Source organism: Schistocerca cancellata, chromosome 9, assembly GCF_023864275.1.
Source record: "Schistocerca cancellata isolate TAMUIC-IGC-003103 chromosome 9, iqSchCanc2.1, whole genome shotgun sequence".
Classification (NCBI taxonomy): domain Eukaryota; kingdom Metazoa; phylum Arthropoda; class Insecta; order Orthoptera; family Acrididae; genus Schistocerca; species Schistocerca cancellata.
Genome location: NC_064634.1, coordinates 206343227 through 206359911, shown reverse-complemented (window position 1 = coordinate 206359911; position 16685 = coordinate 206343227). Strand labels below are relative to the sequence as shown.

The following is a 16685-nucleotide window of genomic DNA, read 5'->3' as shown; positions in this document are numbered from 1 at the left end:
AGAGGCGTTGTGCATTAGTGTGAGGTTCATTGGCAAGATTTCGAGAGTGTACTTCCCTAGAATAGTCAATAATATGTTGTTTCCTCCTACATGCAAATCGCGAAATTACCATGAAAAAATTAGAGATATTCGAGCTCATATGGAGGCCTAGCACTCGAGACTGGAACAGGACTGTACCCTCCGCCACACACCTTAAGGTGATTGTGGGGTACAGATAAAGGCATAGAAAATACAAAGAAAATGTTAGGACGAGCGGGATCTTCTCATGAAATTTCAGTCACCAATTTTCTCCTCCGATTGCGGAAACATTCTGTTGGCACCAACCTACAAAGGGAGAAATGATCATCACGATAAAATAAATCAGGGCTCGCACATAAAAATTTAAGTGCTCGTTTTCCCCGCGTGCCGTTCGAGAGTGGAACGGTAGAGAGACAGCATGAAGATGGTTCACTGAACTTTATTGTGAATAGCAGAGTAATCACGTAGATCCATCGAACTACAGACCTATATCATTAACGTCGGTTTGCAGTAGGGTTTTGGAGCATATACTGTATTCAATCATTATGAATCACCTCGAAGGGAACGATCTATTGATACGTAATCAGCATGGTTTCAGAAAACATCGTTCTTGTGCAACGCAACTAGCTCTTTATTCGCACGAAGTAATGGCCGCTATCGACAGGGGATCTCAAGTTGATTCCGTATTTCTAGATTTCCGGAAAGCTTTTGACACCGCTCCTCACAAACGACTTCCAACAAAGCTGCGGGCCTATGGGGTATCGTCTCAGTTGTGCGACTGGATTCGTGATTTCCTGTCAGGAAGGTCGCAGTTCGTAGTAATAGACGGCAAATCATCGAGTAAAACTGAAGTGACATCAGGTGTTCCCCATGGAAGCGTCCTGGGACCTCTGCTGTTCCTGATCTATATAAATGACCTGGGTGACAATCTGAGCAGTTCTCTTAGGTTGTTCGCAGATGATGCTGCAATTTACCGTCTGGTAAGGTCATCCGAAGACCAGTATCAGTTGCAAAGCGATTTAGAAAAGATTGCGGTATGGTATGGCAGGTGTCAGTTGACGCTAAATAACGAAAAGTGTGAGGTGATCCACATGATTTCCCAAAGAAATCCGTTGGAATTCGATTACTCGATAAATAGTACAATTCTCAAGGCTGTCAATTCAACTAAGTACCTGGGTGTTAAAATTACGAACAACTTCAGTTGGAAAGACCACATGGATAATATTGTGGGGAAGGCGAGCCAAAGGTTGCGTTTCATTGGCAGGACACTTAGAAGATGCAACAAGTCCACTAAAGAAACAGCTTACACTACACTCGTTCGTCCTCTGTTAGAATATTGCTGCGCGATGTGGGATCCTTACCAGGTGGGATTGACGGAGGACATCGAAAGGGTGCAAAAAAGGGCAGCTCGTTTTGTATTATCACGTAATAGCGGAGAGAGTGTGGCAGATATGATACGCGAGTTGGGATGGAAGTCATTAAAACAAAGACGTTTTTCGTCGCGGCGAGATCAATTTACGAAATTTCAGTCACCAACTTTCTCTCCCGAATGCGAAAATATTTTGTTGAGCCCAACCTACATAGGTAGGAATGATCATCAAAATAAAATAAGAGAAATCAGAGCTCGAACAGAAAGGTTTAGGTGTTCGTTTTTCCCGCGCGCTGTTCGGGAGTGGAATGGTAGAGAGATAGTATGATTGTGGTTCGATGAACCCTCTGGCAAGCACTTAATGTGAATTTCAGAGTAATCATGTAGATGTAGATGTAGATTAACCAGATTCCGAACTTGGATCTTCTGGATGTTTTTCGACACCAACAGCCACCAGCATTAGGTGAGACAGGTGATGGCGCCTCTGTTTCTTTACCAAACGTAGCAAGGCGATGGTATTTGCAGAACGGAATAACAAGTGTCCACTCGCGCTTCGGGGCCCGTCAGCTTCTTGTACGTTACCTGCTGCCAGTATCCGCCGATGGGGTGTATCCGCTTGTTGAAGTTGTTAAGGTTGCTCATGGCGGCCTCCTGGCGGCGTCTCCAGAGACTCGGCGGCGGCGGAGGAAGAAGTGACGGATGGTGCGTCGGACTGGGCGAGAACTGCGCGCGGAGCGACTTTAAGTAACAATTGGAGCGCGGGAGGCAGGGGAACGGCGCGGAGCGGCGCGGTACAAAGAGGCAACCCCCCTCCTCCCACCCACCGGGGCGCCGGCTATCACACGATAAGCTCACCAGGCGGCTGCACCCGCGGAAAGATACCGCCGCACAGTGGAAAACCCACAAATGGCCTAGTCACCTGTGTCTAGTATACGGATCCCGACGTGCCTCCGACGCTGTTATTGATAGACCAGGGCCTCCCTCGAACGCGAAGTACTAAATTCGAGTTCCGACGCTGGAAGAAATTTTTACCACGCAGATGTGCCCTTGATCTACAGACCATAAGCGTAAGTCCTGGGTTAGTTTCGAGACTTATCTGCAGCTTTCTGGGAGTCTGAAAGAATAACGTAGAAACCGCGGTACCGCTAAAGTTCACAACATTACTATATATATCGAAGGGTTGTCCTCCGGTCAGAGTTTTCAGTCCCAGCTCTGGTAGTCGGAGCACTTACTAAACCAAACAAAATGGTTCAAATGGCTCTGAGCACTATGGGACTGAGGTCATCAGTCCCCTAGAACTTAGAACTACTTAAACCTAACTAACCTAAGGACATCACACACATCCATGCCCGAGGCAGGATTCGAACCTGCAACTGTATCGGTCGCGCGGTTCCAGTCTGAAGCGCCTAGAAGCGCTCGGCCACTCTGGCCGGCAAACCAAACAAGAGCCCATGGAGCTGGTAGTGGCAGACAATGCAAATAACCACATACGGTTCGTACAACAAAACCCGGAGGTTAGTTAGAACGTCCGAGTGCTTTAATTGGCATGGCCGGCCGCAGTGGCCGAGCGGTTCTGGGCGCTTCAGTCTGTAACCGCGCGACCGCTACGGTCGCAGGTTCGAATACTGCCTCGGGCATGGATGTGTGTGGTGTCCTTAGGTTAGTTAAGTTTAAGTAGTTCTAAGTTCTACGGGACTGATGACCTCAGGTGTTAAGTCCCATAGTGCTCAGAGCCAACTTTAATTGGCATGGTCCTTTTCGGGGTAGTATACCATTGCCTTCCTCCGCTCTTTGAACTGACTTCCTCATCCAGTGATAGGATCACATATAGTTTAACGTGGACTCCGAAACACAGTGAATCAAAAACATTTTTCACATTAACAAACATTGCCGAAGGTAGAAAAAGTGGTACGTGACAGGTCAAAATCCTAGGAGTGACCAGAGATCGAAACCGTAATCTTTGGATTTGCACAGAGGTGGTTGGCGGTAAGTTCCTACGGAACCAAACTGCTGAGATCATCGGTCCCTAGGCTTACACACTACTTAATCTAACTTAAACTAACTTACACACCCACACACCCATGGCCGAGAGAGGACTCGAACCTCCGGTGGGGGAAGGCGCGCGAAGGCTAGGCGCCTAGACCGCGCGGCTACCCCACGCGGACTTGGATTATTTTACCTTTTTTTTTTTTTTTTTTTTTTTTTTTTTTTTTTTTTTTTTTTAACAATTCAGTCACTGACAAGAAACAGAACTGAAGCGAAGTCAAGCACTATACTATTTATGAAGGAAATAAATTTCTTAAATAAGTCTGTGGTCATTGGGGATACTTTGTGAATAAAGCTCTCTAGTGTTTACTACATTTATTTATAATGTCGGTTTGATTACTACAATTATCAGATGAAAAGTTAGAATTTGTAAACCATCGTTCATTTTCAGTATCAATGAAACCGATCACCTAGGTTTTATTAACACCGAGCTTTCTAAGTTTTCATCTGATGATGGTAGTAACCATACCGACGTTACAAAGAAATTCATTAAGCAATCTAGACGGGTTTTTTCACAAAAGAAGTCAAGCACAACAATGAGCACTTAACTTGTATAGTGGACTATGAGGAAACGGAACATCGCAACTGATAAATAAAGCTAGAAATTAATCAAAACAAAGAATAATGCAAAGAATTGCAAATTAAGCACTAGTTTGATGTAAAATAAAAAGTTTTGTAGGATTTGTGCTTCCAGTCAACAGAAATTTGAATTCTAAACTTCTGTTTATCATGTTTAACAAGTTTTGTATCAAGGTCTATTATGAACTTTGGTTGTGACGGAACGAAAGTAATGTTGGTGTGTGTGAATTCTTAAGGGACCAAACTGCTGAGGTCATCGGTCCCTCGACTTACACACTACTTAAACTAACTTATGCTAAGAACAACACACACACACCCAAGCCCGAGGAAGGACTCGAACCTTCGGCGGGAGGGACGACACAATCCGTGACATGGCGCCTCAAACAGTGCGGTCACTCCGCGCGGCAATAATGTTGGTTCTCATCTCTTTATTTTATCACGCCGAAAGTTGAAAATTGACTTTGGTCAGAAAAATGTTGCACGTGGGAAATAAATATAATGTAGCGACAGGTGTCTAAAGATGTTGCCATTCAAATAGAATAACAAACCTGAATCCGAGCATATATCCCGGCGAATGGTCTGGCTTCATATCACAATTCGCAGAACTCAGCAACCACAAGTTAATAGGTTTACATAAAGCAGTTACAAAAGGTTACCAAGATTATAATTTCGGCAATATTTGATTAGGATGACTACTCTCGACTATGGGAGCAGCATCTATCCGTAGAGGCACATCCCGCGGAAAACCCACTGCAAAAGTTAGCACTGTACAGCACAGGTGCCTTCAGAACGACAGCGAACTGTAGCTAACTACTGGTAATGCAGACGATGCTATAAGACAGCAAGCTCAAATTATTGGCCGAAGAAACGAGAATACGATGAAGTAAAAGATGTATTGGGACAAAACGCTTTTAACTAAGTAGATATCAGAAATAGAGATGGGATAAATATGAAACAGACGGCATAAAAAGTCTTTCGTAATACTCGAGAAAGAATGTAACTGAGGTACCTCTAACTAGAGCATGCATTAGTGCACTCTCTGACTGGTCTCTGAATGTAAACAGTTTATTATTTACTAGCGAAAAATGCGACATGGGAGTGTGAATATGGTGCCACAACGCTATCGTCACAGCATTTAACGTTCTATTGCCCTAAGTGTGCGGCGACTGTACGACACAAAAGAAAAGAGTTAACACTCTTTCATATATGGCGTTGTTATGAGAGGCGCAGAACTAGTAGTCAAAATTCTATTACATACACAATATCTTCAGAATCCCAAAGATACTTCGACAGACAAACAAAGCCTTTTTGAGGGAAAGATTGCTCCTGCTGACTAAACTAACCAATAATGATAAATCGTCTTTATTTCTTGCAAAAGATTATTTTGACTTTCTTACTTATTAACGAGGTATTTTGGTTGCTTCTATTCTCTTACTGTATTTTATGCTATTGGTTCAAATGGCTCTGAGCACTATGGGACTTAACATCTATGGTCATCAGTCCCCTAGAACTTAGAACTACTGAAACCTAACTAACCTAAGGACATCACACAACACCCAGTCATTTTTATGCTATTCTTTTTGTTATTGTTTCAGTTATATCTTCTATGGTAATACGTTATAGTTAGTATATTTACACATACGGATAGTCTGCAGTAGTTGTTAGTTGCTCACTGCACATAAAAAACCGTGTGACTGTGTACATGAGTCCCTGCTTACAGTACGAAATCCACGAGAGGAAACATTAATTTGGGAACCTACTTAGGGCTACTAGACTATTCTTTTTCCGTAAATGGTTTCATTCATTCCTGCTCTTTCAATTCCATCCTGTTTCGGAGCACAGTACAAAACTTACTGCGCCAATTGTGAATTTTTTTCTATTTGTTCCTTCGTTTTCTTCTCTTTTCGATTCAGACATCTATGAACCACTGTACTTCCATCATTGATCACTGCTCCTTCGTTTTATCCTATTCTCTTGTCCATGATGTACACACGCTACGAGAATTGCCTCTTCGAAACCTTTGATTACTTTGGAGTTTGGTAGTGAAAGTTTCCCTTCGTCGGTATCTATTTTCTCTGATTTTTTATCTGGCAAAACCTTCTGAACCTCATTTACCCAATACTAGATAAAAGCACTTGGCCGCGAAAGGCGAAGGTCAGGAGTTCGAGTCTCGGTCCGGCACACAGTTTTAATCTGCCAGGAAGTTTCATACCAGCGCACACTCCGTTGCAGAATGAAAAATTCATTCGGGTTACATTCCCCAGACTGTAGCTAAGCCGTGTTCCTGGAATATCTTTTCTTCAAGGAACGTTAGTCCTGCAAGTACCACAGGAGAACTTATGTGAGGGTTGGAAGGTAGCAGACGAGGTACTGGCAGAAATATAGCTGCGAGGAAAGATCGTGAGTCGAATTTGGACTTTGAGGATAGGTCGTGAGTCGTGCTTGGGTAGCTCAGGTAGTGGAGCACTTTCCTGCGAAAGGCAGAGGTCTCGAGTTCGCATCACGGTCCGGCACACAGATTTAATCTGTCAGGACGTTACATATCAGCGCACACTCCACTGTAGAGCGAAAGTTTCATTCTGAATACTAGCATAATTTGGCTTTATTCCCCACAAGAAGCGCAAGTGTTTGACATGTGGATCTTCTGCTATTAATTCTCTGCATGTCCGAACAGTCAAACATTTTTCAATAGTTGTGTCAGAGTTCTTCCTGTTTCGGTATAAAACTCTTGATTTTATTTTCTCATGTATGAACCGTCTCGTTTTTCTCGAGGTTTCAATTTTTTCTCCTTTTTATTTCATACCAACAATAAACCATACACCGTCCGCCCAAAAAGTTCCGAGACTGATTTTATTCCTAACGTATACGTGACGTCAGTGCAGAAACTACAGTGACAGCTTGAATTAACAATTGAAAGTAACAGATGTACATCCGACCAGTCAGTTAAGAGCAGGCAGTGTTAAGTAGTGTATGTACGGCCGTAGTGTATCAGCTTTGTTGTGTTACAAACTTCAATACAGCAACATCTTTAAATTAAGTGTTCAAGACATTCTCTGGAATGTTTTGAAGAAACGAAAAGTATGGGCAAAGTTTGTCCCGTACTGCTTGACCCCTTGACAAAACAACACACTTGGAAGCGTGTCGCGAGTTGACTGAACTGCAAAGCGCGGTCAGTTCTCTTCTAGAAAAAAATCTTGATGAGTGACGAGTCTTGTCAGTTCAACATTACCACAAAGCGATACAGCGCCGTAACTCACATGAACGGTCAACGCTTTGACGACATAACACTCGTTCAGGCCAATATGATGCGTGACCTGAACAGCACCCCAAAAAATAAAATTTGCTGACAGTTTCACATGGTAGTATGAACGTCATCTGTGTTGCACTCGGGTAGATGGAAACTACGTAGAACACCTGTAGCACTGAAACCACCATCCCAACTTTCCTGTTTTTATTAATTCAGTCTTGAAATTCTTTGGATTGATGCGGTCTGTTGCACTTCGATTCCGTATCTCTTTGGATCCATCTTCGATCTACTCTGACCGTATTTCTTGTTCCCTCTTTCCTTGTACGTGGTTCCACTATTCGTTTCTGCAATAGACAATATTTCCTTCGAAGATTCAAATTTTCTACTGCTGTCGCTTGTTCATGTTTCTCGTTCAGTACTTCTCGTATAAATCATCTACGAAAAAAGTTACACCAACGTATACATGCGCTGTGAGTAAAAAAATACTTGTGGACGTGAAACTGTTAACGTACGACACGTCCCTGGCAGTTGCTGGTTGTATGTCACTGTTAATCTGTCACTTGTTACGTGTCCTTGTAGGTATGTCACTTCCTTTGTTTTATCTTGAGTACGACTGGGTTACGCCAATAGTTTTCCTCTTCGCCAGCACGCTGACTACAACTGTACGGTGCCAAAACAAAACGCAAGCCACGCTCGATTGCCGTTAAGCAGTATACTCAGTGAAATCCGAACGGCGTTGCCGAAAAAAAGGGAGACCGCATTCACTTCCTCGTGATGCAAAAACGGATAGTCATGGCCTTGAATAGAAGTAGAAAAAAAGAAGTGAATGCGGAAGGGCGCTGGTCGGACAAAACCGCGGTCTGCCTGACATTCACAGGCACTTCTGATCTAATGCTGTGGTTCTTACAGTTACTTTGCGAGAAAGCGAACAGGAGGGAATTTATTGTTTTAACTTCACGCCAACGTAGTTTCGTCGGAGGCTAAGAATGCCAAATATTGTATTATTATTATTATTTTTTGTTGCATGATGCAATCCCTTCGCGCTTTGCGAACTTGTCGTTCGTTGGAGCAAATGTAGGTTGTAATGAATCTGGTATTATTTTCTACTGACATTCCGTCAGTAAGAAACGAACATTACACCTGGTCATCAAGATAATGCAAATACGAGGACCAATACGTTCAACGTGTCACTGAAACAAGTTTGCACTACAATGCAGCAGCTATTCGTTGAAAAAAGTATGCACAGATCTCGTGAACTGCTTGTATATGAATTTTGCACCGTTCGTCAGACATACAATAATTATTTCTGCCAGCCATGGCGGAGCAGGAAAGATACACCAGATCTTATACTCTAAAAAGTGATCAAAGCTGTTGGACGACGTTCAAGGTAGGTTGAGAGCGTTCGGACAGAGGAAGCGACCAAGTTCCTGAGCACGTTGCTCAAGTGACGCCATAACGGAGTTAACAGCGGAAATGGAGCCTTATTCCCTCTAAGACGCTCTTGTTAAGGAATATTTTGTGTATTACATGGTACACCTTTACTACAAAGACAATAATTAAACTGAAGTCATCACGATTTCTGCTGGTTTCCTGGACATTACAAAAGGCTGGACAAGGTTTTTAATGGGGTGTGTGTGTCTACCACGGACGGCAGTGTACGCTCTGCAATGTACAAGTGTTGCCCAGAAAGTAATGTACCGCATTTTTTTCGTCAACAATTCTTTATTGAACATAATGAGAATTACACCATCGAAAGGATTGTGTTTTATCTACACATTATAATTTTCCACTTAATCTCCATCTCGTTCTATGGCCTACCTCCAGCGCGAAACAAGGGCGTGTATGTCCCGTCGGTACCAATCCTTCTGCTGGTGGCGGGGTCACACTTCCTTTGCTGATTGACAACTGCCGAGCTGTAATGCGTCTGTCCTCGCGAATGCCAGGTGTGACAGGCGTGGATGGTCTCCCCGGGCGCTGCAAATCTCTCCGCGGCTCTATCGAACCGCATTCTGATGAACTCACCTTCCGTGCCCAGCGACGTACTTCTGTCGACAGCAGATGCTCCATAGACAATGCACAAGCGTTTGTGAATATTCCCCACAGTTTATTTCTCTGCAGTAAGAACTTCAATGACGGCACCTTGCTTGTAACGTACATCACCTACAGACGCCATTTTGAAACTGACCTGGAGCTACGCTATCTGTAGAAGTGACGGAAACTTGGCGCGCTCACTCACGAGGGGGCCTTCTGGGAGGTGCATCGAGTTATGAGCTCCCACTTCGCCTGCTTATAGTCCGGATAGGCACCTACCACACCCTAAAATTGTAGGTGCCAATGCGGCCTCGTTTTTGAAATATTGCCTGTTAAAGTTTGGGCAGCTCTTTATATACAGAAAAGTTTCACTGTTGTGGCAAGTGAGCGAGTACCCGAGTGGCAAGCGAGCGAGACTTCCGTCCAGGTGACCCTGGTTCGAGACCCGTCGGTGTTACTTTTGTTTCCTTTTTTTTTCAAATGCCTGTTTTAATTTATAATTAATCATGAAAATTCCGCAAGGAAACTATTGTGTACGACGAAATAGTTATATGGAATGACAAAAGAACAATAGTCCACCACAAAAAAGTGCGAGAAACATGGTGAACAGTGTGTGGAAGGTGAGAACACAAAGATGTGATTATATGGCAGTGATAAAAGTGGTAGTGCGACCTCCAGACCAAGTGTGAGGAAACGCAGATCAGCAAATCGTAAGTAATTACTTTTTCTACAAAAAAATCGCAAAGTGAGCTGTTTAATAATCTAAAACTAACAAAACTGTATCGTTATAGATCCCACTGGTGAAACCTTAGAACAGGAGAAGGCGAAACGCGTATGGGATAAATAAAGCAACTAGCAACAGGAAACGACAGTTTTATTTACAAAACAAGTATTCATATGCTTGCTGCGGAGGATGGCCACACAAACAAACATTTTGTTCAACATTTTTGATGGTACACAATTTTTTCACGTGTGTAATAACTTGAAAATTGAGTAATAGGCCTACAACCTTTATGTATTTTGTGTAATTAAATGACTAATTTTGACTATGGTGTTGTATTATGCTTAAAACTTTATGGCTTTTTAAGTCAGTATACATCTAAATGGAATACACTGCATGTAGCAGATGTCAAGCTTAAAAAGACTGAGCACACCGGCCCTAAACCACGCTGGACGGGCCGACCCACAGTACAGGGACTCGTGCTCCATCATTGCCATGCTGATAATCTGTACGGCACAAGCAGAAAGACGTCTGTCATGACAGGTGCCACACATGGCAAATGGCCGGTTTTCTGTATACCTTGCATCCGTATAATTGCGTCAACTGTCACAACGTTGCCAAGAACCTTTAAGACACATTTCACGCTGAAGGTCGTCCAACTGGATGGTATGCGCTGCTTGCTTGAGACGCTATTCGTTGCTCAGAGCAAGTTTCCCACCCGCTGTAGCTTTGCTGTCGCCTGGTAGCTGAACTATAAGTGTGCTGATTGGGGAGCCAGTTACTTACATAATGTTCTCCAGAGAGGAAGTGACTACGGCTACTGCAAGTGCTATCTTTATGAATGAACACAAAATACAGAAAGTAAAGTATTGGAGTTACCCAATAACTAGATACCTCCAGCATATACTAGCTTGGTGCTCACACTCACTGAAACCTTTGCAGTCAGATCTGTGTGAGCTCTGGCTACAGTTGTAAAACTACCATAGGCTACCGTAGACACACAGATTACGATAGTGTTTCTAGTAGCTTTGGTCAGTTAAAGTCATACTCACATTACCTGTACATTAAGTTTGTTGCATACCTATTGGGCGTTACCTCATAATGATTACTTTCTTTACGTATTTTTTTTTTAATCATCTGTCTACTGACTGGTTTGATGCGGCCCACCACGAATTCCTTTCCTGTGCCAACCTCTTCGTCTAAGAGTAGCACTTGCAACCTACGTCCTCAATTATTTGCTGGAAGTATTCCAATCTCTGTCTTCCTCTACAGTTTTTGCCCTCTACAGCTCCCTCTAATACCATGGTAGTCACTCCCTGATGTCTTAACAGACGTCCTATCATCCTGTCCATTCTCCTTGTCAGTGTTTTCCACAAATTCCTTTCCTCTCTGGTTTTGCACAGAACTTCCTCATTCCTTACCTTCTCAGTCCACCTAATTTTCAACGTTCGTCTGTAGCACCACATCTGAAATGCTTCGATTCTCTTCTGTTCCGGTTTTCCCACAGTCCATGTTTCACTACCATACAACGCTGTGCTCCAAATGGTACAAGATGTTCGAAATTCTGAGAAAAATCGGGCTGAGCTAAAGGGAGATACGGGTAATACTCGTATACAATATGTACTAGAGCCAAGAGGGAATAATAAAGTGTTGGAGACCAAGGATGAAGCGCTCAGATTAATGGGGGTGTAAGACAGGGATGTAGTCTTTGGCCCCTACTTTTCAATCTGTAAATCGAAGAAGCAATGATGGAAATAAAAGAAATTTCTCAGAAATTTAGTTCCAATGACAAGCGATGACGTGTCTAGAGACGCTCCGCACAGCGGTGGGACACTGACCTCAGTGTCGACCTCCACACGGCCCGACAACCGAGTGAGACAGTCTGGGATTCAATTTCTTTTCACAGCAGGACACCTTTGGTCGCATCCGCGGCACCCTTACAGTACAGCAGTACGTCGACGAAATTCTACGCCCCGTACTGTTGCCTTCATGGCAAACCATCTTGGGGTTACATTTCAGTAAGATCATGTCCAGCCGCCACCCGCGCACAGCGCGAGTTTCTGCCGCCTGTCTTCGTGCCTGCCAAACCCTCCCTTGGTCAGTAAGATCGCCGGATATATACCCAATTGAGAAGTTTAGAGCATTATGGGCAGGGCCCTCTTAACAGCTCGAAATTTTGGCGATCTAACGCGCCAGTTGGACAGAATTGGGCACTATCGCGTTAGTGACATGCTCAATTTGTGTAGCTTTTCTCTTCAATAAATCATCCCATTTTCCTGAAATTGTAATCATTTGTTTGTCTGTGTATGTACATCACATCCCACCCCGATAACTCCTTTATGATGCGCCGTTTTTTTCCCTTAGATTACCCTCGTATGTACACGTATATGTACAGATTATGTGTCTGTATCAGACCTGAGTTTCTCCCCGCGTATACAGTGTTCAAATAACTTACGGATATGCAGCCGGGTGACGTCGTCTGACACTCGCCCATATTTCGAAAAGTGAACACCCTGTTACTTTCAAGGCAAGAGAGTAGGAAGGAAGCTGTCGTTTAATTCTGTTGATTCGATTGGGGTTGTCAGGGGCCTTGAAAATGACAGGACGAAGTCACCTGGCTGCGTTCCCGAGAGTTATTTGAAATTCTGTCATGACTGGCCCTCCCAAGGTTGTCAATAATTCTGAGGGAATGGCGTCTATTCCAGGGGCTTGTTTCCACCTATGGCTTTCAGCGCTCTGCCAAAACCTTATCGTATCCATCTCCATCTAGTTTCTCTTCCCTTTCTATCATGTGGCCTTTATTTCCCTCGTATAGCCCCTCTATACATTCCTTTCACCTTTTGTCTTTCCCTTCTTGCCCCTTACTGACTTATTACCTGAGCTCTTGACAGTCGTCCGCAGCTCGTGGTCTCGCGGTCGTGTTCTCACTTCCCGAGCACGGGGTCCCGGGTTGGATTCCCGGCGGTCCAGAGATTTTCACCTGTCTCGAGATGACTGAGTGTTTGTGTTGTCCTCATCATTTCATCATCATTCATGCAAGTGGCGAGACTGGACCGAGCAAAGATTGGGAATTTGTACAGGCGCTAATAACCGCGCAGTTGAGCGTCCCACAATCCAAACATCATCATCATCGTCATCTTGACAGTCGTACAGCAAGAAACAGCAAAATAAAACAAGCATCAGTATCTCAGGTAAAAGCAGATTCATCTAATTAGAAGACAAAACGAGAAGTGATGTAAGATGGAGATCCCACACGAAGAACAGGCACACCTGCTTATACCGGCGCCATTCATTGTGAGCTGGTAGTTTTCCATGATTCTAGCCGCAAGGACCGCTGTAATGCTGATTTACTGCAGACAACGACAGCCAGATACAATACAATTCTCGAGACACGTTACGTGAGGTTTCTGAGAACGCGCAGTGTAGGAGAAAGTGTTCTACATTCAGAACAGAAGCAGCTCAGAGGTCTTGCTCTTATATGAATGAAGAAGAGCACAAGGGCGTTAGCAAAGTCGCGGTCCAAGAACCTGCAATGGGTGCGCGCGCGCGCGCTCATACACACACACCGAGAGAGAGAGAGAGAGAGAGACGGATGGGGGGGGGGGGGGCGCACACACACACACACACACACACACACACACACACACACACACACACACACGGAGAGAGAGAGAGACAGACGGGGGGGGGGTGGAGGAAGCTGTCGTTCAATTCTGTTGATTCCATTGATGATGAAATACCGGGTGATCAAAAAGTCAGTATAAATTTGGAAACTGAATAAATCACGGAATAATGTAGATAGAGAGGTACAAATTGGCACACATGCTTGGAATGACATGGGGTTTTATTAGAACCAAAATAATACAAAAGTTCAAAAAAGTCCGACAGATGGCGCTTCATCTGATCGGAATAGCAATAATTAGCATAACAAAGTAAGACAAAGCACAGATGATGTTCTTTACAAGAAATGCTCAATATGCCCACCATTATTCCTCAACAATAGCTGTAGTCAAGGAATAATGTGAACAGCACTGTAAAGCATGTCCGGAGTTATGGTGAGGCATTGGCGTCGGATATTGTCTTTCAGCATCCCTAGAGATGTCGGTCGATCACGATACACTTGCGACTTCAGGTAACCCCAAAGCCAATAATCGCACGAACTGAGGTCTGGGGACCTGTGAGACCAAGCATGACGAAAGTGGCGGCTGAGCACACGATCATCACCAAATGACGCGCGCAAGAGATCTTTCACGTGTCTAGCAATGCATTTTTTTTTGTTCTAATAAAACCCCATGTCATTCCAAGCATGTGTGTCAATTTTTGCCTCTCTATCTACATTATTCCGTGGTTTATTATGTTTTCAAATTTATAGTGACTTTTTGATCACCCGGTAAAATATAAGGGAGTTGTCAGGTGTCAAACTGCTCTGTTATTTATTTCGACGCTTAAATTTCGCTATGATTAGTTTCGGATACGCAGGGTTTTGTCTTTAAGTTTGAATAAAATACAGATTAAAACTCATTTACGAATTCGACACGTAGCAGGATCACTACCATATTCCATAAGTAGTAGCCATCCGTAAATGCTTTTATCTTAGCTTGTGAATTTGACCATCAGAATAAACAGCACAACTGAGAGGGAATTTATATTTGGAATAAAAATATGTTGTGGTTTACATTGCAGGTTTGCATCCTGTCAAGGTCGCCAAAAATAATTCACATATTTCTCTGCTCTCCCCGACAAATAATAAAAGTGAAACATAAATTATTACCTTGTAAGTTGCAATTAAAATTGTCATTGGAAAAAATTCTACTGAAGTTGCAAGTTCGTGAGGATAGTTGAATGAATAATCAAAGAATAAGCATGAAGTGCCTCGCTTTTTTTATCGTGAGATAGTCATACGGCTACTACACTACAATAGTACTTGGGAAGTCCATACAACAAGATGAATAATTTTTTGGTAAAATGCAGCTTGTAATAAGACAACAGTTCTATATAGCTTGTATCCTTCCTGAAGTTTTGACAGGTACTTGTGATTTCAGGTTTACAGTGTGTAGTTGGAGTCAGCTAAAACAAAGAATGCTCCTCATGTTATTCAGTCAGCGCCCAGTGGCGAGGGAAAGCGCCCGTTTGTTTCCCGTTACATTCCTTGGAGCAGTCCCAGGGTAGTCTAGTGCGATATTTGTTTTACCAATATGTAGTCACAGGGACAGTAAGAGACAAAGAATGTCCAGTACTCCAGCAGCAACCGAGCAGCGCTGCTGCATGTAGTATCAATCAGTGTGGGCCAAGCTGGTGCCGCCGCTGCTGGAGTTTTTTACAGTCCCTGGTAATACTTATACATAAAACTAATATCGCGCTAGACACATCTGGGACTGATACATCGACTGAACACGTAAAATTAAGCTTCGAAAGTCATTTTGCTTGTAACGTGAAACAAATGGGCGCTTTCCGTCGACAATGGGTGTCACACGGAAACAACTAACAGTGTGGCAGATATGATACGCAAGTTGGGATGGAAGTCATTAAAACAAAGACGTTTTTCTTCGCGGCGAGATTTATTTACGAAATTTAAGTCACTAGCTTTCTCTTCCGAATGCGAAAATAATTTTGTTGAGCCCACCAACATAGGTAGGAATGATCATCAAAATAAAATAAGAGAAATCAGAGCTCGCACAGAAAGATTTAGGTGATCGTTTTTCCCGCGCGCTGTTCGGGAGTGGAATGGTAGAGAGATAGTATGATTGTGGTTCGATGAACCCTCTGCCAAGCACTTAAATGTGAATTGCAGAGTAATCACGTAGATGTAGATGTTACGACCCGTGGCTCTACCCTTTATTCGATCCCTGCGAAACCCTACATTTCAGCAGGATAATGCATGACCGCGTGTGCAGGTCCTCTACGGGCCTTTCTGGATACAGAAAATGTTCGACTGCTGCCCTGGCCTGCATATTCTCCAGATCTCGCACCAATTGAAAACGTCTGGTCAATGGTGGCCCAGCAACTGGCTCGTCACAATACGCCAGTCACTACTCTTGATGAACTGTGGTATTGCGTTGAAGCTGCATGGGCAGCTGTACCTGTACACGCCATCCAAGCTCTGTTTGACTCAATGCCCAGGCGTATCAAGGCCGTTGTTACGGCCAGAGGTGGTTGTTCTGGGTACTGATTTCTCAGGATCTATGCACCCAAATTGCGTGAAAATGTAATCACATGTCAGTTCTAGCATAATATATTTGTCCAATGAATACCCGTTTATCACCTGCATTTCTTCTTGGTGTAGCAATTTTAATGGCCAGTAGTGTATTAATTAATTGCAAAATAAAATGGAATCCAGTAACAGGGATTTAAAGAGTAATTGAAAGCGTGAACCGGAATCCAGTAATAAAGAAATAAAGGAGAAAATTAATTCAAAACAGGATAGCTAAATTATAAAACTGATTCCAATCATCATGTTTTGAAAATCAAAGCAGAGCATTAGTTATTCAGATTGGAAAACATTTTCGAAACTGAAATCAGTCAAGTTCGTAATAAGTCAAAGAAGTGAATGAATTGTTAAGAACGAGGTTAAAAGAAAGAATAGGTAAGGATTCTAGAGTTCGCTCTGATCAGGTTGCAGAAGTAAATTTTAAAGTGAATATTTGCAAAACAGAAATAAAAAGGCAGCAAATGAT

General features: G+C 43.3%; 1 protein-coding gene across 6 annotated transcripts in view; it reads right to left on the bottom strand.

Moving 5' to 3' along the window:
* Positions 1-16685, bottom strand: part of LOC126101564 (bifunctional 3'-phosphoadenosine 5'-phosphosulfate synthase) — a 375366-nt gene that overhangs the window by 154387 nt on the left and 204294 nt on the right. For 2 of the 6 annotated variants that reach the window (XM_049912205.1, XM_049912207.1), the window contains exon 1: positions 1970-2102. The exons of the other annotated variants lie outside the window; for them this stretch is intronic. In XM_049912205.1, the coding sequence (XP_049768162.1) occupies positions 1970-2029 (60 nt within the window). In that variant the 5' untranslated portion in view covers positions 2030-2102. Of the gene's footprint in view, positions 1-1969; positions 2103-16685 lie in introns of those variants that run through there. 6 annotated transcript variants of the gene reach the window in all.